This window comes from Echinops telfairi, unplaced genomic scaffold, assembly GCF_000313985.2.
Source record: "Echinops telfairi isolate 266 unplaced genomic scaffold, ASM31398v2 ScPeMD7_33;HRSCAF=127, whole genome shotgun sequence".
Classification (NCBI taxonomy): Eukaryota; Metazoa; Chordata; class Mammalia; order Afrosoricida; family Tenrecidae; genus Echinops; species Echinops telfairi.
Window position 1 is genome coordinate 2214796 of NW_022103930.1, and position 22111 is coordinate 2236906.

A 22111-nucleotide genomic window follows, 5' to 3' on the forward strand; every position below is an offset into this window, starting at 1 on the left:
ATGGCAGTGAGTTGGTTTGGCGTTTCTGTACATACCCAATGATGCTCATCACTAGGCTCCTGACTGTAAGACAGCGGCTACTGTCTGTATAAATACTAAAGAAATAATTTCCTCTCTGTCTGTTGCAACATGTCAGGCAACCAGCAATGGTGCTCAAGGTAGTTCCATTTTTGTTTGTTTTCTCAATAGGATGACTAATACAAACTCCAGAATAATAAGTGTACACTTGCGTTTTTCATGTATATGCTAATTCATTTGATGACAATTTAGCCGGAGTCTTTTGCCTTTGAGTTGTGGATCAAAAACGAATAGTTTCATTATTTAGAAACCACAGCAAAAGGAGCCACGTCTCTGACTGTGGCATCACAGGGTGGATGGCAATACAAGTTGAAACCTACAAAACCGGTCAGCAATAACCCTGAGTGGGAGGCACACAAAGCAAGAGGTCAGTTATCACCATGAAATCGCTCGCACTCGGCAGCATCAAGCTAGGAGACACAATGAAGTCCGGGGTGGGCATTGTAGACGCACATCGAATAATTAAGAGAAAACTGGACCATGAAAGCAAAGACTAGAGAAGTCAGAATCACAAAATAGATGTTGGCCAAGACTGACTTCAAATCAGTCTTTGAAATGCCTAGCTGCTCTCACAGTCAAGCCCGGGATGAAGTGGCGTCTTACCCGGCCAAACATCGTCTTAAAGGTCTCAGTGATGACCTGGCGCTGAGCATTACTGCGGGATGTCAGCAGCGTCAGGATGGTCTCCTCATCGGTACCTGCAATTATGTTTAAACAGTTACATCCGGTCTCTGACGTGCCCACTCTCCCAGGTACCTCTGCCTGGATCTCCCTGGCTGCTGTATTTCCTCATCTATATCAAAGCACAAAATGCTCATCACACTAGGAGGCTTCAAAAAGTGTGCGGTGAGGGATGAACAACAGAAACGTGGGTGAAAGGAGACAGTGGCCGGTGTAAAACATGAAAATAATAATAATACATAATTTATCAAGGGTTCATGGGGGATGGGGGTAGGGAAGAGGAGCTCACACCAAGGGCTCAAGTAGGAAGAAAAAGTTTTGAAAATGATGATGGTAACATATGACCAAATGTGCTTGATACAATTGACAAACAGATTATTATAAGAGTTATGAGAACCCCCAATAAAGTGATTTTATTAAGTGTGTGGAAAAACGCCATTATTTTTTAATTCGATTTTTCCACAAAGATTCTTGAAGCCTCCTTGTACATATATTTGTATAATATATACTTAAAGTTATAATATAGAAAATGTTCTCTCTCTAAAATAAACTACTTGGCATATTGTAAAGAAGCTGTTAAAATACTCTCAACTTTTAAAAAATTGAGTGCTCAGAGCTTTCCATGCAACGAACAGTTTCTAGAGTAACTGCACTACTGTTCTCAAGGGACAGTACTGGGTGTTCCAAAGGATCAAGAGAGGAGAGAGACAGAGGCACTGGCTCTAAGCGACAGACAATGCAACATGAAAAATATAAAACACAGAGTTACTTGTGGCTTCAGGTAGCATGTGATAAATGTTTCAGGAGAGAGACCCAAGTGTTAAATGGAGTTTAAAAGAAGTTCTTTCCTTCTCTCTCTTTCTCTCTCTCTCTCTCACCATAGAAGACCAGGGATGTGGAATAGCCTTGCTAATATGCAGAATGCACTGAAAAGTGGATGGTTACAGATGCCATGAGGTTAAAATTTAGTGCCCTATCATTTGATCTCCCTTAGGATCCATCTAAATTTCTTCTTTTTTTAATATTTTCTGCTTTCTTTTTGATTGAGGTATTTAATCTGTTTTACTTTTCATTCTTATTAGTTTGTTCGTGGTTTAATGTTTCTCTGTATATGGAATCCAGGATGGGTAAATCTACAGAGAAAATAACCACTGGATTAATGGTTCCTTAGGGGTGTGGCAGGGGAGGCCTGGAGGAAATGGGGAGCTGATAAAGATGAGTACAAGAATGAAGAAAATATTCTAAAACTGATTGTGGTGATGATTGTGCCACTCTTCTTTATGACTTTAGTAGAGGGTTCAATAAAGAAAGGGGGAAGACGTTTAAGATGAGGGGAACGTACAGCCTTAGGAAACACAGGGATTTCATGAGTAGTAGACAATCCAAGGCGCATGGATACGAGGTGGGCTGGGGCATTGATGAAAGGTCTGGCAAGGGCAGAAAGCCTGCTCGGGATACAGAATGACAGACCAGAGCAGAGTCAGAGGAAACTGGATCCTTACGCATGGGCACCAGTGTGGGAGGAAGCTGAGGACAGGGAGATCAATTACATGCGGAACTCGAGGGGAGATGGTGTCCATGCCAGAAAGGAGATCATGTCCCTGGATGGAACACACAGGGAAGCACTCTGCTGCTAACAGAAAAGGCACCTAAGCATTTGAGTGCACCCACAGGAGCATCAGGGGGCAGGCCCGACACCTCCTCCCCATAAAAGCTTATGGATCAGAGGTCTAGACATGACACACTGGAGGTTGCACCTGTTGGAACTGACTCGTGGCAGCAGTCACGAGTTTGGGGAGGGGGAGTTATTATTATTTTGTTTGTCGTCCTTTTGTTTGTTTATTTGAGAAAGTAGAACTGGACATCTTGTTGATAGTAAGGCACAAAGAGCTACGCACAGCTGATCTCTCTCGGTGAGGACTGGATAGCTACTCGAGCCACTTCCATACAGGTAAAGTGAAAAGCGTAGGGTGGGAAGAGGCTGACTTTAACTTCCCACCCATTTTTAAAGACTGAATATTAGGGATAGTCCAGAGTATTCCTTGATTATCTTTTTTTAATCATTTTTATTGGGGGCTCATACAACTCTTATCACAATCCATACACAATACACATTACACAATCCATACACATTACACAATCCATACACATCCATTGTGTCAAGCACATTTGTACATACGTTGCCATCGTCTTTTTCAAAACATTTTCTTTCTACTTGAGCCCTTGGTATCAGCTCCTCATTTTTTTTTTCTTCTCCCTCCCAGGTCCTCCCTCCCTCATGAACCGTTGATAATTTATAATTTTTTTTTCATGTCTTACACTGACTGATGTCTCCCTTCACCCACTTTTCTGTTGTCCATCCCCCTGGGAGGGGGTTATATGAAGATCATTGCGATCTGTTCTCCCTTTCTTCCCCTATCTTCCCCTTACCCTCCTGGTATCCCTACTCTCATTATTGATCCTGAGGGGTTTTTCTGTCCTGGATTTCCTGTTTCCAGCTCTTACTTGCACCAGTGTACATGCTCTGGTCTAGCCGGATTGGTATTCATTGATTATCTTAAAGTACCTTTTCTCTAAGAAATGGCACGTAAAAATATTCTAAAATTATTCATATAAAAATCAAGGACTGTTTGTTTGAAAAACAAAACAAAACAATGCCCCATTTTCTAAGAATATAAATGTGGCTTGATTTACCCAGGCCTTTCATTGCTTTTCGAAGGGCTTCTGCATCGGCCCGCTCATCAAATTCAGGGAAGGCAGTCACTGTGCCTCTGAGAACCTACGAAAAAGGAACAAAGATGTTATTCATATCATGGCTAGTTATAACAAAGCAAGTCATATCAACGGTAAGCCACTCAGTCACATTCAGTCTTTAAATAAATTTACCATTTGATTAGATCTGTGACCCACTGGAAATTCAACATGGTTCATCTGTTCATATGTGACATGGATTAACACGACCAGCTTTCCTGGCATAGCACATTCCAAAGGCGCCCTTTCCTTCAGGCATGCCCCCGGAATCAAGTCCCACCACTGCCTGTGGGCTCCTGGGAGGCTTTCTCCCAGTAAAGTCTCGCCCTACTGTGTTCTGGGAGCATGTTGAGCTTGCAGTAAAAGCTGATGCCCCACCCCAGCACTCAATTCTAAGCAATCTTCTTGGCATTTCATCTAAGCCTGTTTCCAAATAATTACTCAGGAATTTTTAAAAAGCTCAATAAAGCCTGCAGAGGTGTTTGGTGATACATGTGGCACAAGGGCGCAAACTTTTCAATTTAAAACTTTATAGACGTCTGTTAGAAGACATCCGTTCTTGTAAGGCTTCCTCTTATAGATCATGCTACTACCTATAGTACTTTGCATCATCAAATACTATCGTATGCCCATAAAACTATGAAATTATCCTTAGATCTTTAGGGTCAGGATGCCTTACTAATATTGGGCCATAAACTCTGTATCCTTGTGGAAATGCCACAGCTTATAAATTACACAGGGCACAAAGTGAGGCTCACAGTTGGCCTTTACATGAACTAGATCACTCCAGATGTGCTCTGAAAAAACACCCTAATACGACTTTAGGAGTCTCCCAGCATTTACTTTTATCAGTAAATCTTTTTTTTTTTTCATCCCGGATAATTCTTACAAAGATATCATTTGATTTGAGACTGAGAAGCAGACAGCTGGGGTCCGTCAGGAGCAGCAGGAGGGAGTGACAGGATACTAAGCCTGGTTTACAATTGCAGGTGTTTTATCATGAATGTATGCAAGGACAGTCATTCACAGGGGATGGGAGGTAGGGGGACTGATTCTACCTCAGACGCCAATTACTGCATTTGTCAACATACCAAAATCCAGTAGTTTTTGTTTAAAGACACCAGAGGAAAAGGCTACTACAGGGCAAAACCAAGGGGAAATAAACACCTGTGGGGTTCCACGTCAGCTTCAAGACTTTCTCGAGGGAATGGTTCTGAATTACCAGTATGCCACCTGGAACAGTGGCATCCATGGAGCCAGGCACGTGAATCAGCTGTGGGAAAATGTTCAGGAAATCCCACAGGCGCACATCCTGAGCATCAAGTGTTGATCATGAGTCGAGAAGGGTACTTACCAAGAGAAGAGAGGTGTTTCCAGTTGGATCCCCCAGCCCCATAGTAAGTTGCAGTTTTCATGCCCTATGTCTCTAAGCCGGTGGTTCTCAACCTTCCTGATGCTGCGACCCTTTAATACAGTTCCTCATGTGTGGTGACCCCCAACCATAGAATTATTTTCGTTGCTACTTCATCACTGTCATTTTGCTACTGTTATAAAGTGGGCAACCCCTGTGAAGGGGTCATTCAATCCCCAAAGGGGTCAAGACCCAAAGGTTGAAAACTGCTGCTCTAAGCTAAACAAAGAACTCTAACCATAAAAAGGAGAGGAGGGATAAGCCTCTCTCCCACTTGTCTTAGGGAGTAGTCATGAAGTTAAGCTCCTCATTCTGCCAAGTGGGACCCACCCGCAGCCAGACGGTCTCCATTTCACCCATTCAGCGAGCGCAGAGAAGACCAATGTGTCCCTTCCATTGGTCCTGCAGACTGACCCACACGAACCGGTCGATAAAGAAAGACTGAATATTGGCAGTTTCATATATTTTCATATAATTAAAAGTAGCAAATTGAATAAAAGAAGAATATGGAAAGGAAAGTGCTAAGACGTGCCTGAGAGGATGCATCCTGAGAATTAGTGTGGGTGAAGATTAAGTTAGTTCTTCCGGGGAAAATTGCTAGTTTTTCTCTGTTTGGCCCAATACATCATCAATACTGTCTGAAAAATGAGTAGCTGTCTTAAGTTATTTAAGTGAGATTGTAAGACTAACTATATAATAATACATATGGCAGTTCATATATCTGTTTACCCATTCACTCAAGAAGACATTTGGAATGTCTTCGTGGGTCAAATATTATTATATAAAGATGACGGAAAGTAACATTTTTTGAGCTATTGAATTAGGGTGAATTCTGGGATGCAAAAGGGTTTTTCCCCAGGTTGTCTCCCCCAAATATATCTGTTTGCTACACATGGTAAATGACTGTACACTTGGAAGTCAATGCAAGCTGCTTAGAGGGAATTCTCCATGGGGATTATTAACCATCTAGAGTAATCAGATTGTGGGCCCTAAGTAGGGCCCAGTCCCTTCTGATAAGGATAGTGGATTGCTTCCCTCAAGGAGAGCCAAGTGGAAAGGTGGAGCCCACTCAAGGATGACCATCTTAAGTCTGGGGTCTGCTCATTTGTCACATGTGTACCCCAAATCCCTCCCCTTCCTATTGCGTGTACACCCCTAACTCATCCCCTTCCTGTGATGCATATGCCTATTGTACATCCCCTTCCTGTTACCTATGGGGTTACCTGTAATCAGGGGGGCTTGGACACCCCTAAGCATATATAGGCCTTGGTCAGAAATAAAGAGCATATGCTCTCTGCCCCTCCTCCTCCTCCGCTCTCTGCTCGACCTGGCTGCTGAGATCATGGCCATCCTGGAAGTGAACATGTTACCATAAAATGTCTGACTCTTTTATTTTACCTTCTTTCCTATCTCTCCTATCTTCTATGACTTTACTATGATCTGTATATATTATAACCATACAATTGCTCCTACGGACCCCCTTGGCTGCTAGAGGCTGGTTTACTCGAACAGTGAATGAGGCCAAAATTCACCATTGGAAATGCCAAAAGACATGCCCGGTGTATGCATAACTGTGCTATGCCAGAACTTTCTAACCTAATGTTTTCATTTCCACCCATTGTGCACGTGCACCCATTATTTATACAGGCTTGTTTTGGGAAGAATAAAATATCGTCCTCACAAGTGGAGACAGGAAGACTGTTGCAAACACTAGTGCTGCCGTTGTCAGCCTCCATTGCGTCTGCCCCTGGACTCATGGTGACCCCCCAAACACAAAAGAGCTAACTGCTGCCTGCTCCTGCACCACCCTGGGATCAGCTCTGATTTACAATTGGGATCTTTAGGGTTTTTACTGGGTGATGTTTTGACTTAAAACGCCACACTGTATTCCCTACTGCACCTCAGTCTAGGAGCTCCACTGAAACCTGTTTAGCATCCTAGCAACACACATCTACACTGACCCAGGGCATCAGGGCCCTGGCTAAGATTCAGTCTGGTCTCCCGCGTGAAAAGTGAGAATTCAACCACTCCCTACTGAAACAAGATGAACTCCGGGGAAAAGCAAAGAGAGCCTGATCTAAAAGAGGAGCAGGAGAAACGGAAAGGAAACGATAAGAACAGGGGCTCAAGGGGAATGAGGACCATCGAGAGGATTCCCTTTTAGATGGCGAGTAGAAAGGTTGACTTTTCCTTTCCCCACAGTAAGACAGAAGAATGGAAGCAGAAGAGAAGCAGGCTGTGAGTTGTCACATACACAAGTGTGACTGAAGCAGTCTGAAGGAAGGCTAGCACACAAGACATTATGATTGGGCAGATGGCCATCAAAAAGAATAGTGTCTGGTATCTTAAAAACTTGTCTTCAAACAAGCAGCCATCTAAGTGAGGTGTCAACTAAGTTCATATGGAAAACGCACACCAGCTTGTGTGATCCAAAGATGACAAGTAACAAAATCTGAATACAATGGAGGGAAAGATATCAGAGCTTAAACTGTAAACACCCAATTTGCATTAGACTATGGGAGAAGGCAGTGGGAGCCTAAAATCGATCTGCAGGGTACTTACATGGATCTCTGGTAGATCCCCTCTGGCCACAGTACAGAGACACAAATAACATTTGTGGCAGATCAAAGTGCCATATAATGGTCATTTGATCTCCTTTTCTTTCACTTTTAAAAAAATATATGTTTTTTTTACTGTTTTCATTTTGGGGCGCATATTTCCCAGTTTATGAAGCACAGAAGTGATGAATGTAGAGACAATAACTGAAGTAATGGCTTACCAGGGCGAGGGGAGGGAGAGGTTGAAGGGAATTGGGGAACAAATAGTGACTACAGGAGGGGAGATGCAGTGGAACTAATAATGGTGATGGATATACAACTCTTTTAAAACATTACTGAACTCTTTTTAGGTATAGCATGTGAATCATATCTTCATTAAAAATTCTAAAAACCTTTTAAAACAACTAGGCAGAAAGAAGAGCCAGAGGAGAATGAGAATGTCACCTATCATCAGAATGGCAGCTGACAGTTCTGCGGGCGGTGGCGAACCAGGTACTGTGCTCAGAACTTCCTATGGGTCACCTGTGTGAAACTCCAGTCTACAAATGAAGAAACAAACTGGCATAGAAAAGTTTGGCAACTCAACTAAGAACCCAGGTCATGAGACTGAGCTGCTGAGGCTATACTGCTTCCCTTAATGGCGAGAAGAAAACCAGAAGAGGGTGAGGCCCTGCCAGTCCAGGGAGAAAAATGTTCCCCGAGGAAAGGAAGCGGCAGTGTCTGGTACTACAGGGAAGTCAAGTGAGAGGTAAGACAGACAAGGACCTACTAGATTTGGTAATTAGGAGGCCTTGGATAATAAGATAATTACTTAGCTAATTAGATAATGAAGCGGTCTTTGTCAAAGACAGAGCAGAAGTAGATTGAAGAGTGAAATTAGAAGGTAGAACATCTCAGCAAAAGCCATTTGACAGATGGAAATAAGATACTAATGGAGAAAAATCACGACGAAAGGAGAAAAGTCATTCAGAAGAAAGGATTGAAGGAGGCACTCTTGGAGAAGCAGTCTGGAGACTATGAAGACATTAGCATCTCCAGTCGAAGGACAGGTTGAACGCAGGGCAGAAAGGACGTTCTGGAGGAGGTAAGAGAGATTTGCCTTAATAAGGCCAGACAACTGAGCGCCGAGAGGAGAAGAAATAGGATGGAAAGGGGAGCGAAGGGTTCCCACACGATAGCTACTAACCCTGAAGATTAAATAGCTGCAGGCCTTATTTTAGAGAGCTTTCCAGAAATTTGGAAACTCTTCTGCTACATGCCATACGATCAGAGTCATCCAGCGAAGTTAGGAAAGCCACCTCCTGGTTAAAGGGCCAGATGTGAGTCACAGACATGAGTCACAAGGGCAGAACCCTTGCTTGGTCATCCGGTCCAAACCCCACTGCTGCCCACGCAGAAGAGTCTGCCCTACGAAGTCTGACTCATACAAGAGGACTTCCCTTGCTTCCTGTCGGCAACTTACCCACTAGCCCCAAGTCACACATGTCTCTTCAGAAGTGTAAGTTAAACTTAAGGTTAATTCCAACTATCACAATCTACTGCTCCCTTTACCCATATCAGTTCTTCGTAATTCTCTTTATCTTTGCCATCAATGCCCTCTCTGCCAAGGTAATTATTATATATTTCTAGACATGTGGACAAAGCATATAATTCACTCTTCTAACTCTCACCTTCAAAAACGTCTGCTCCTCCAGCTCTATAATTTTGTTTAAAGGATTTTTTGAATATTCTTTTGTTTGGTGGGAAGACAAGAGGGAGTTTCTAAATGAAAAAAAGAATCTTCTACCTACAAAGATTAGGTGTGCAGAGATAAAATTAATAGAATTGAACTGAAAACAAGCAAAGGATTGCTTTTTCTACAGAGGATGGAAGGACACAGGAAAACAATATAGAGGTAATAACTTCAAGAATCTACAATTGAAGACATTCACCTGTCTGAAACATTTTAAAGGCTTTGTGAGTGACGATACAAAAGATCAAACTCTTTTAAAATAATATGTCTTCCACTGTCAGGTAATCAGTACTTCATCAAACACCCAGTCCACCTTCCATATCCTTCTAATCCAGAATCAGATGTCACGAACTGTACTTGCGCAGTGATGCATGTGGCCTGAGAGAAGGGGAGTTCTTCACAAACAGGCTGCAGCAGAAAGCCCTCGCAACCCAGCTGGAACGGTGGGCAGGAGGGGAAGCCAACTGCACGTGATTCTGGCTCACCTCTCCAAATAGAGCAGTTCATAGTAAAATTGAGTAATAAAAACGGATCCATTCTAATATTGGGCTCCAGAAGGCTTTCAATAGCTGTGACTTTTCAGAAATAACTTTCAGAAAAAAAGAGCTAGGATTTCCAAAGAGGACTAAAGGGTACTACTGCAAACACTATGTGTCAGTGATAAAAACTCTCCATCCTTAGTCTTGCTCTAATCCTATCCATCCAAAAGAAGGTAAGCGTTCAGCTCAAAGTCTGAAACGCCATTTGACTAAAAACCCACTCTCACAGACATTCCTTTCTCTTTCATGAGTCTTCCTGGTTGGCTTCCTTCCATTCTATTGCCTTTGACCTTTCTCTTAAAAAGAAATGAAGGTGGGGGGAAGTATTACCATAAAATATTTCATTTGCACAGTAGTAGACAAGACATTTTGTCCCTTACTAAGATCTTATAAATATGACTTTAAAACTGTTTTGTTAGTTAATGCTATGGGTATCTCTGTATCAGTATAAGAATCTCCACCCTTGCAAATACCAAGAAAAAAGGTAAAGTTGACTTGGGCACTCTTAGAAGAGAACAAACGACCCCAATGAGTACACATGCGGGAGAGGAAAGGATGTGTGCTTATTTACCTAATTGGGCAAATAGACATTTTATGAATAATAGCTGAAATGCTGTACCACCAACCAATGCCTCCACACTAAAGCTTCAGAAAACAATTACATTAATTGATGACTCATAAAGACACACAGATTCCAACTTTATTTCATTTTGTATGTAGACATGAGGCAGAAATCGACTATGGCTGGCCCAAAGCAAAGGTATAAAACATGTTTCAAATCCTTTAGTTCTAGGAAGAGATGAATAATACACAAATGGATGCTCTATAAGATGAAAGAGTTAGAGATCAAACATACTTTGCTGTTTACTAGATAGCACTACTAAACATTTTATAAGGAACTCAAATTCAGAAAATCTACTACTAACCAATTTTCTCTTCCTTTCCTCAAAGCAATCCTCAGTGAATTCTCAAACCTGAATTTCAATGTTTCTCAAGGAAAAACACAATAACTCCCTCATCCAAGCCAGTCATCCTAACTCTGACCTCACCATTTCCACCAACCACCACCCCAATCACCCACCAAATTTGACCACCCTCTCTCACAGTCCTTCTCCCTAAAGCCCTAGCTACTTCCTAGTGTCAGCCGACATCTCATTGGGATGATTGCAACCAACTTCTAAGCAGTCTTCCAATGTCCAATTTACCTCTTCTTCCCTCCCCCTCATCTGCTACCCCACCACCCCACGTCTACAACTCTCAGAAATAATGCCATAATCACGACCCCAAGAAGGTCTTCGTTAGCCACAACTCTGACCACGGCACACTCCAACTGACAACTCTTTGATAGCTCTCCGTTACCTACAGGATGGTTTCTGTTCTCCAGCTCTGCTCCTGTCTGATTTCAGGAATCCTGTCCCCACACAGGGCACCATCTCCCCACCAGAGTACAGCTTTATCTGGGCAATACCACTCTACCCATGGTCCCTACTCATGACAAACTCATTGACGCTCTTGAGCTTGTGCATGTACTCTTGTTGCCTCGCCATATAATGCTTTAACGTTCCTTCTTGTGTCCCATTCAAGCTAATGCCAACCAAATAACCTTGATTTCCCCTGCTGTGATGCAAAACTAGTATGACTTAGTTTCAAAAACACATTCCGTGTATTAAATAATGTATACAGAGGACTTGACACTATTCCTGCTCAATAAATCTTAGTTGCATTTCCCTTTCTGTCTTCTATGTGATAGATTTTGTGTCAACTCGGCTATGCCAGGGCTTTCAGTGGTTTGGGAGTTGATGCCCAGTCAATCCCCATGATGTGACCTAATACAACACAATTGAGTCCATAATGGTATTTGCTGTGAGCAGCCAAGCAATTGTAAGAAGACTGGGGTTGAGTACATCGCTCTTACTCAGATCAAAGCCCTGCTGCAATTGAAAGCAAGTTTCTTCAGGGTTGTGGTCTGCTTCCTAATGAGGATGCTGTGGAAAGCTTGCTTGCTTTTTTGCTGGCCTGGATCCTGCATCCAGCTCATCAACCTCCAGTTCTTTGGATTTGAGTCAACAGCCTGCAACGTTGCCTATCAATGACAGGAGCTATCAGAAGCCTGTCATCTGACCTACTGACCTTAGATTCTTTTGCCATTCCAGCCAGAAGCTAGACCTGCTGGCCTTGGACCCACCCACCTCTGCAGCTCATGGTGTCCTGAGGATCCTGGGTATATCAGCTCCCAGCCCCCCGGCTGTGGCGGTCAAGAGAAATCTTCAGCTTCATATCTGACCCACAGACTTGAAATTGGACTAAACTTGCCAACACCACAACTGTGTGAGCTATTTCTTAATATAAATTTCTCTTGACATAAATATAAGCATAAATTATTTGGGTCCTCTATTGAGAAACCATCCTAACACAAGTGGAAACTCATACATTTCAAACATTCAAAAATGCATGCCCAAATAGAAAATAAAGAAAACAATTAGGAACTGACATCCGAATAAATGATGCCAATTACAGTATCCATTCCTTCCAATTAATCGGTTGCTTATATGCTTACATATAATGTAAACTACTAGATTGAAAGGCTAGTCCAAAAATTAGTTAAAGCAAGTATCTTAGGAGCACTAATTTCTTTTTAAAACATCACTGGTGTAGTTGTGAAATTTGGGAGTGCATAGATAACATATGGGTTCACCTTAAATCAGGCAGGCTCAGTGGCAATTGGTTGGGGTTTTAGATATTGGTAAAATGTATTTCAGAGATGAAGCTGTATGTAATGTGTTGTTATATCTCCAGCATTTCAAAGTTCCAAGGTAGTATAAAAAATAAGAAGCTACAGTCTGCCCACCTACAAGGAGCCTGAGCACCCCAGTACATCCTCCAAAGAATCCTGGAATTCAGATTTGATGACTGTCCTGCCAAAAGCAGCCAAGCGTTTCTCACCTAGTTCTTCACAAGTATCCAAAATGAAGACAAAAATCAAAGGAAACAGGAACTAGAGGGATTACCCAAACAGCACAGTCCATGGGTAAACAGGCAGCCCTGTTCTCAGAGCCCAAGAGTGAATCACGTGACACCGAGAGATTTGACCTTCAAGTGAATGGCATGAAAAGATGCCCTCAAACTCCAGTCTGCTCCTCTGGAAAGAGCCTCAGCTCAGATCTACCTGTTTACACGGAATGTCCGTGCTTGGCACAGAGCCTTTGTAAATGAACGGGGCACAGCAATCTCAAAGCACCAGAATAAGTTCACATCAAACATTGCACAGTTTACATATATAACAGTGACATAATTCTGGTGCTCATGAAGTTTCTAGTGAAAATGAAAGTACTATTATTATTCAGTGCAAATAATATACACATGATAAGAGTTTCTGCAAACCATGCAACCCGCTCACATTAGTCTCCTGTAGGCACTGTGCATGTTATATGTATATACATGTGATTTATGTGGGTGCACTGTATGTGAAAATGCAGCGGTTTAATTTTACCTTCATGACATTCTTACTGCCCTGAATACATTAACTTTTTGTTTGTTTGTTTTGGGATTTCCCTGCTCCACCTTTCATTTATTTATTTATAAGCATTCTATTGGGGGCTCGTACAGCTCATATAATAATCCATACATCAATTGTATCAAGTATATTTGTACATATGTTGCCATCATTTTCTAAGCATTTATTTTTCTATTTGAGCCCTTGGTATCAGTTTCTTTTTTATTTCCTCCCTCCTCCACTTGCTCCCCCTCATGACCCCTTGATAAATTATAAATTATTATTGTTTTCATATCTTACACATACCGCTGGCTCCCTTCACCCATGTCTGTTGTTCATCCCCCTGGAGAGGGGCGGGAATTATGCATCAATCATTGTGATCAGTCCCCCTTCTTCCCATCCTCTCCCCCACCTTCCCCCTACCCTCCTGGTATCACTACTCCCATTTCTGTACCTGGGGAGTTTATCTGACCTGGATCCCGCGTCTCCTGAGCTCTTATCTGTACCGGTGTACATGCTCTGGTCTAGCCAGAACTGAAAGGCAGGACTGGGGTCATGATAGTGGGGGTGAGGAAGCGTCAAAGAATCGGAGGAATATTGCGTGTTTCATTGGTGCTATAGTGCGCCCTGGTTAGCTCATCCCGTCCTTGTGACCCTTCTGTGAGGGGATACCCTCTTGTGTATAGATGGATTTGGGGTCTCTGCTCCAACCCCCTTCATTCTCAACAATATGATTCTTTTGGGTTTTTTTGATATGTTAACTTTTTATAAACATTATAAATTAAATTAAATTCAGCTGCACAATTTTGTAAGTTTCATTATCCAAACAAAAATGAAAGCTATACAGACCTTAAATGAATTAAAACTCATAAAATGAAATTTTCATCTACGAAATACAGTCAAACTCAAGGAACACAGGCCCATTTAATTTGAAGTACTTAACTACAATAATTTACTGGAACTAAAACAAATTGGCTCCAGCTAAATAGTGGGGTGGAAAATCAACATGATCAAGTTAAACAGTAAGAGAGAAACATCTCGGAACCTAATTTTTAAAACCCAGCAGGAAAGATATGGTCAAGTTCAGAAAATGACCCTTCAACCTAATGAAACATCCAATTTATATAATTACACATTAACTACAGAAAGCAAGTGGAAAGGATTCATAGCACTTGTCCACAGCTCTTTAGACATTCTTTAAAAAATAACTTGAACCAGGTTGAACTAGTTTCCAACAACAACCTAAGTATAAAAAACCAGAAAAAGTTGATTGAAAAACCACAATATTTCATTATGCATTTAACAAATGTTATGCTAAAATCCACGAATGGTTCCAAACATACAAAAAGTAAACATTGTCCAGGAATTGATTACATGCATAAATCTAACTTAGAAAATTGATTTAAATGTGCTTTGTATGAGAACACTTCAAAAATTTCATGGCATGGAAAACTTCCATCATATTTTATTTTCAACAAATCTTTTGAAGTCCCCTTGTATATAACTGAAGAGATAACAGCTAATCATTATGTTCCCTTTGAGGGAAACTGGGCAACCTCCCATTAAACTGTGTGTCTACATCACCTCAACCAATTGCTAGAATCCCACATATTTCAATGCTAATAGACTAGGATTAGGACCACAAAAGACAAACAAGTGGTGGTTACTCCTCATATGCCAACTGCTGTGACTGCATTTCCCAAACAAATAACAAAAAAACCCACTGCCATAGAGTAAATTAGGACTCAGGGTGACACTCTTAAGACAGAGTAGAACTGCTTCTTGGGGTTTCCAAGACTGTAAATCTTCCCAAGAAAGAGCAGCCTACCTCTTTAACTGTAAGCAGCCCAATACTTGGTCCACTGCTAAGAGGAATGTAAGTCATCTGTTATCAAGTTCCAGTACCCTCTCTTTTGCCAGAGCTTCACCTCCCAAACCGGACATGATTAGGGTAACATTTAACTGGAGAAAATGATATTAGCATAATATGCATTTTAAATGTAAATATTAAGACAAATATGAGTGCATATAAAATATCACTGAAAAAACCTATTTTGATAAGATACTCTATTAAATGTATCAAATATCAGTGGACCAATGTTTTCTGGTTAAATTCCTGACAAGCAGGTCATGTCTGCCATCTGCTTCTATGACAATGAGCTCCCAGAATTTTGTTGAATGCTATAAACAGTGTTATAAACATAAGTAAGGATAAAACCTTATTGTAGAAGATACAGTGTGTAAGCATGAAGATTACTGTCATGGAATGTGACATTTTAATTTTTCAATAAATGAGAGACATTAATGATTAACTAATACATTAAATTGCTCAAAGATGCACAGCTCAGTCAGAAATCTGTTTCCACTTTGCTCCATAACAGAGGCCTCTGGTTCCCATACCAACGGGTCAGCGGATGCTTTCTTGAAACAGAAAATGGAAGCTACTCCAGCCAGCAATCCTACAACCGCACTGAAGTTGGAGGTAAATTTTAGGCAGCAAAAGTACAATTCCTTTAGCGAGGCATTTTACTTACATCAACAAATGCTAAGTAAAACTCTGCCTTAGAATGAAATATTTTAACAAAATGTTGTTCTTCCAAGGTTTCCCTGGAAAACTAGCTACAAAGCTAAAACAAAATTCCACATTGTATCTTTGCTCACTTTACTCGGAATGTTTTACTAAAAACTGTGCTTTGGCCAGAAAACAGTCCTAGTGTTGTGTTGTGATGGAGACCAGATACACAGCTTTAAGTCCGGCATATTTAAGGGTCGATTAACTTGCTTTTTTAATTATTAAAATTAAAGTCCACAGTTAGAAAACACATTCTTTTAAAATATCAGTATCTTTTCAAATATTAGATTTGGTAAATAGTCTACATAATTAAGAGGGATTGAGTGTAAAACCTCAAACCTCACAGGGTTAATTCACAAAAAGAGACTGAAGAAACAGACAAGTTGGGGGTGAGGTTTTGGAATCATTCTTTAATGTTTGCTAGTGGGCCTCACCACACCAGGATATCAGGGCGGAAAGGAAAGTTAGTTCCACATAAAAGTATCCTTTAAATATGGGTGGGGTGTGGGGCCTAAATTAAAGTTTCCATTTGAAGTAATACGAGAATTGATACATTGTTAAGATTTTGTAAGTGTGAGTGAGGAGGGAAGAATGGACATACTGTATAAATTTAATAAAGTTACCAACTCAACTTAATCCTTCCACTTTCTCCTGGAAACGACTAGGAAAGTTTATTCAGCTTCAATTAGGCAATCTGATAAAAAGGGAACCACAAATGAGAGAGGGCATTGTTTAGGCAGTTAAAACACTTGGTTTTCTGTTTCGTTTGTTAATTATCTGGACTATAACAAGCCAGGGAGACTGACAAGATTGGTCAAATTAGTTTGGGGTGTTTGAGGGATTTTGGTTTTTCTTCTTTTTTTTAAACCACTGGGTCCCACCATGGACACAAGCAATAATAATGTGCTGGAATACTACATGCCAAACTACCAACCGAAGTCTGACGGCTCGAACTCACCCAAAGGTGCCTCCGAAGGCAGGCGACATCGAGAAGCTCACAGCGCACTCTGTGGAGCCGCTTGTTCTACTAGGCCCTACAAGGACTCTGTGATTTGGAATCAACTGTACAGCAAGGGGGTTGGGTAGTTTGGCGTTTGTTCACCTTCACATGCATTAAAGTAGTTTGGGGTGGTCAACAGTTCCCTCCCCAGGGGCTACCCAGCAGTCCACGCAGAGAAGCCTCAGAGGAAATGCTCAGTGACCCACCGGTAGGAAATCCCTATCAGAAAATTCTATCGAGTTAGGAGTCACCATGAGTTGAAGTGGCAGTGTTATATATATATATTAAGGTGACCAGACGTCCCGATTTTTGGAAAGAATGCACGACAAGCTACGGAATGGACTATTTGGTCCATATAGACCAAGCTTTTAATCAAGAACACACCCCCACACCCCACCCCCGTCAATGGTGTCCCGATTTAAATCTGGTCACCTTAATATATATATAAATATATATATATACATGTATATATACATATATATGTAACAAAGCGAGAATAGCCATCCTACACTTTTAATAAATAAGAAAAAGAGCAGAGAGCCAATCTTAGGCAATCAACTTCTGAAATCGTCCCAAGACGAATCAACTTCTGAAATCGTCCCAAGATGATTTCAGAACTTGTTCCACGAGTTCACGACTTAAGAAAGGCAGCTCTTCTTTTTAATCAACTGCGTGAAAGAAAAGAAGAAGGAGGAAAGAAAAAAACAACAATTTCGATAAAATCGGGCCGAGCGACTGGAAAAAGCCAGTGCCCACCCACAGTATTAAAATACAGGAAACTTGGCTGAAAAATAAAAGGAAGCTGAGAAGAAAATGTGCCTTCGCCTCCCAGAACCACAATGCGCTGTTCCTGCTCTAGTTCTAATTTTAGAGACTCTTCGGATTTGGGGGAGGGCCCGCTTGCACACATTCACTCAAGAAAAGGGAGTGCACTAAACTCCGGCCACGTCACCGGGTGCCGCTCAGGATCCGAGCTTCCCAGTGCGAGGCCGGCCCCAGCGACGCTGCGCGGGGGCTCAGGGGGCGCAAGGGTCCCGCGGGAAGGGTGGGGGACGGAAAGGGCAAACATAGGAGAAATTAGAAATGTACACAAGGCTTTCCGATGGTGGATTCCTCCACTCCTAAGCCTTTCTTTGTTCAAACAATTCTTGCACTCGTTTGTCGAGGATTCGTTACTGGTCTAAATTCGAGCGCGGCGCAGGCCGCGGGCCTTACCTGTGCCATGGCGACTGCTCCGGTCCGAAGGGGATGGAAATCTGCAAGAGAGGGGAGAGCACGGCGCTGGCTCAGCAAGCCCTCCCCACGACCCTGCCCCTCCCCAGAGAGCGGGTCTGCGGGGCAGCGCCCCTAAACTCCGCGCCGAGCTCCGAGCGCACAGGGTGGGGTCGCCCTCTCCGCGAGTAGGGGCGCACTTGGCCGCTCGCCGGGGCTGGACCAGCGCCCAGCGCCCTTGAGCCCCACTCTGGAGAAAGCTTCCTCCCGAGCTAGTCAGTCCTCACCTAGTCAGAGGGACCCAGATGCTGAGGACCAGGTGGACGCAGAGAATCCCGCTGGGCGGCTGTGTCACTCGGGGCTAGGCTGAGATGTGGCCGGAGAGGACACAGAACAGCTGCTCTTAAACTGCTCCGAGCAACGGAAACTCCACCTGCCCCGCCCCGCCAGGGCCCTGCCCTACTGGGCGCTGGCCCAGCCTGCGCGAGCCCGCCCCGCCCACAGCCCTGACAGGCCACGCCCACCACTCGCCCCGCCCCGCCCCGCCACTCGGGTCCACCTCCCAGCTCCGCCACTCCAGTGCGCCTGCGTGGAGGGCGGTCCGTCTGTGCTGAGGGTGGCGCATCGCGGGCCCTAAAGGTGTAATTGGGACTGACTATTGCTGCTCGGTTTTGCAGGAGAAGGCACTGCTCCTCCAAGACTCGTGGACCGCCTTGTCTTCTCTCTGCGGAAACAGCTTGGGGAGCTGTCCCACATTCTGGCTTGCTGGGCTCAGCCTGTGGCCTCTCCCTGGTGCTTCAACCGAGCAGTGCGCTTCGTGGGCACCTTTTTGGAAGGCAAGACAGTCATTGTTGCCAAGAGGAGGGCGTCTTTGCCCGTGTACTAGAAACACATGAAGTTTTGGAGCTCATTTCCAAGGTGTTTGCTCTCGGTATTGGGCTGTTTTGGGTTTTGTTAGTTTATTTTTGTAAATTCTAGTGACAGCCAGAATCTAGATGATCCTCTCTTAATTTCTCTGGTTGTAAATGTGGGATGTGTTAAAGCTTCCGCCAGGGATCAGTTTCTCCTTTCAAAACCAGCCTTGAGCTTTAATATAAATTTAGAACTGGGACTTTCCCTGTATGGGTGTAACATCTGAGTACTGTCTATAAGCATGAGATGTGCTCATGGATGTGTAAGTGCACGTGTAGCTGGGTAGTGAACTAAGCCGATGCAGGAAAGCAAAGATGGACAGTGCTTTGGACATCACGCCTCGGGGAGGAGCCTGGGCGGGGCAACAAGAGTTAGCCCTAGGGCAGAAGCTTGCAATGTTAACACCAAGAGATATTCTCCAAAGAAATGTGTGGAATCCTGTGGGATTTCAACTAGAAGAGATAGAGATGGGGGTGGGGGTGGGGGGAGGAGGGTGTGATTAGGAAGAGCTTTTTGTAGTTGAGCTAATGTAGTTCTTTGTATAAAACCTCACCCATGTGGCTGGTACATTTAATCAGATGCTGACCATCTCACAGCTGTATGCCCCCCCACCCCCAGGGGAAGCAAAAATGCAACTATATGGAGCTAACCACCCTTCCACCTCCTTTTTTTCCCTTTCCGCTTCCTGGGAGCCCCCTCTTTCCCATTCAGCATCTCTCAGGGGCACTCTTTTTTCTTTTTTTTTTTCCCTCCAGGACATTTATTTGGTTAGTGTACTTGTCACCAAAACCACAGTCTCAAGTGTGGCCTTGCCCCCTCCTTTGACCTGCCCACACGGTTGGACACACGTCCAACCCAGAGCTGCTTGTGATAGAAAAGGATGCTGATGGTTGAGCCAGCTGCCTTTCATCAGTCAGCCCCCGATGCTGGGGCATTCTTAACAAGCTACCCTCCCCTTCCCTTGTCATCTTTCCCACCTCTATGGGCTGGCGTGCTGTCCTGTCACGACCCACTTTAATCTGGCCTGAAGCCTTCTCTCCCCTTGCTTCTTCCACTTTTTACTCCAAGAGGAATGACATTTGAAAGAACATCAGAAACCCTGTAGCCATGTTGATTTTATAGGAAACTGGGCCCTCTCGAGGTTTAATGACTTGCGCTATGATGACAAGAACTCAAATTGTTGTCCTCAGTATCTTGCTATATGCAAGTTGGTATTTCTGTCCCTACATCAATTCATTCAACTACTCCTCCCAACTCGGCACAGCTCTGGCCACTGGGATAACCAGTAAATGGACAATGTCCCTGTCTTCATCGGTCATACATTGTGGTGGAGGACACAGGCAATAAACCAATACCTACGATGTCCAGGATGATGTGTGCTGTGAATAAAAATGAAACTGAGCTAAAGAATGACAGTGGGCAAGCGCTGGTTTCCCAACGTGGTGGTGGTGGTGGTTAGGTGCCCGTTGAGTCCGTTTCGACTCACAGCAGCCCTGTGTAAACAGACCGAGACACCGCGCAGCCCTGCGCTGTGCTCACAGTGGCTCCTGTGCTTGAGCCCACTGTAGCAGCCATTCTGTCAATCCATCCTGTTGAGGGTCTTCTGCTTTTTTTGCCACCCCTCTACTTTACCAAGCATGATGTCCTTCTCCAGGGACTGGTTTCTCCTGAGGACACGTCCAAAATACATGAGAAGAGAGTCTTGTGATCCTTGCCCCTAGGGAGCATTCTAGCTGTAAGTCTTCCAAGACAAATGTGTTTGTTCCTGGATAGTTCATGAAACTTTTCATATCCTTTACCAGCATCACACTTCAAATGTGTTGATTCTTCTTCAGTCTTCCTTATTGAATGGCCAACTTTCACACACACGAGGCAGTACCTTAGTCCTTAAAGTAACCCACCTGCTTTTCAACACTGTAAAGAGGTCTTGTTAAACAGATTTGCCCAATGCAATGTCTTGTTTGATCTCTTGACTGCTGCTTCCATGAGCATTGACTATGAATCGAAGCATAGTCAATGAAATCCTTGACAACTGTTATCTTTTCTCGGTTTACACTGTAGAGTATAGGACGACCAAAATCCTCACAGTTGAAGGAATAGGCAAGCTCCCTCTATCTCTGCTTCTAAACACACAACACACACACACACACACACACATTTTTCTCTTAGTCTAGTTATTTACTTAACCAGATCACTCTTTATTTTCTTCCTTGCTTAATAAAAAAGCCTTCTTCTCTATCCTAATTCAAATGTCACTTCAGTATATATCCCTTGATTGAAATATTAGCGACCTTCCTCTAAATCAATTGCATTTTGATTGTATTATAAATGTTATTTTCATCGTTTGTAATCTATCTCTAATTTTAGTATTAGTATATATATATTACCTATATCATTAATATATAAAATCTTATATATGCATTTTCCAAAGGTGTTCAATAAATCATTGTAAAATACAATGAAATATAATTATTCATTAAAGTCTCTACTCATCACCTTATACCCTAAGAGAATGATTTGACAATGTTTTATTTTTAAGGTTTCTTTTGTTTTTGGAAGGTCATTTTTGTTTGTTTGTTTGTTTGTTTTTGTTGTTGTTATTGGTCTGGTTTGGTTTGGTTTTTGTCATAATATGACTGCCAAAGTAAACCAGTCATTCATAACCTGGGGACAGGCAGATGGATTCTGGCCTCCCCCATAAGTCTAGCCCTAATCCAAGAACAGTTAGTTCTTATTACATGGGCCTGCTTGATTCTTGCCTTCACAAAGAGATCACTGAAGACATGGTGCTACAAGAAGTGTGGGGAAGAAAGCAGATTGTGCCTGGATGCCAATTGGAATAATGTCTGGGCTATTAAAGGCTTGTAGTCAAACAAGCAGCCATCTGAGTGAGGCATCAACGAAGTCCACAGGGAAGAAGCACACCAGCCTGTGTGATCCAAAGATCATAATTTAAAAATCCAAATTGATGAAGGGAAAAGTATCAGAGATTAAATTGTGAACACCTAATTTGTAAAAGGCTATGGAGGACAGTGGAAACCCAAAACCCATCTGCAGAGTGTCTGGTCAGATTGGGCCTGTGGCAGATCTCTAGTCACGGGTGAGGGACTCAAACAGCCTTACTGCCAGACAGAGGTTATTGAAACTTGGTGATGGTGGAACCAGGCTGTAA

At 42.9% G+C, this 22111-nt stretch overlaps 1 protein-coding gene across 1 annotated transcript in view; it reads right to left on the reverse strand.

The window, feature by feature from the left end:
- Positions 1-18428, reverse strand: part of ANXA5 (annexin A5) — a 37064-nt gene extending 18636 nt beyond the window's left edge. The window contains exons 1-4 of the mRNA XM_004716486.2: positions 18315-18428; positions 18031-18071; positions 3454-3538; positions 682-776 (exon numbers count right to left, since the gene is read on the reverse strand). Of these exons, the coding sequence (XP_004716543.1) occupies positions 682-776; positions 3454-3538; positions 18031-18039 (189 nt within the window). The 5' untranslated portion in view covers positions 18040-18071; positions 18315-18428. The remainder of the gene's footprint in view (positions 1-681; positions 777-3453; positions 3539-18030; positions 18072-18314) is intronic.
- Between the last annotated feature and the right edge of the window lie 3683 nt (positions 18429-22111).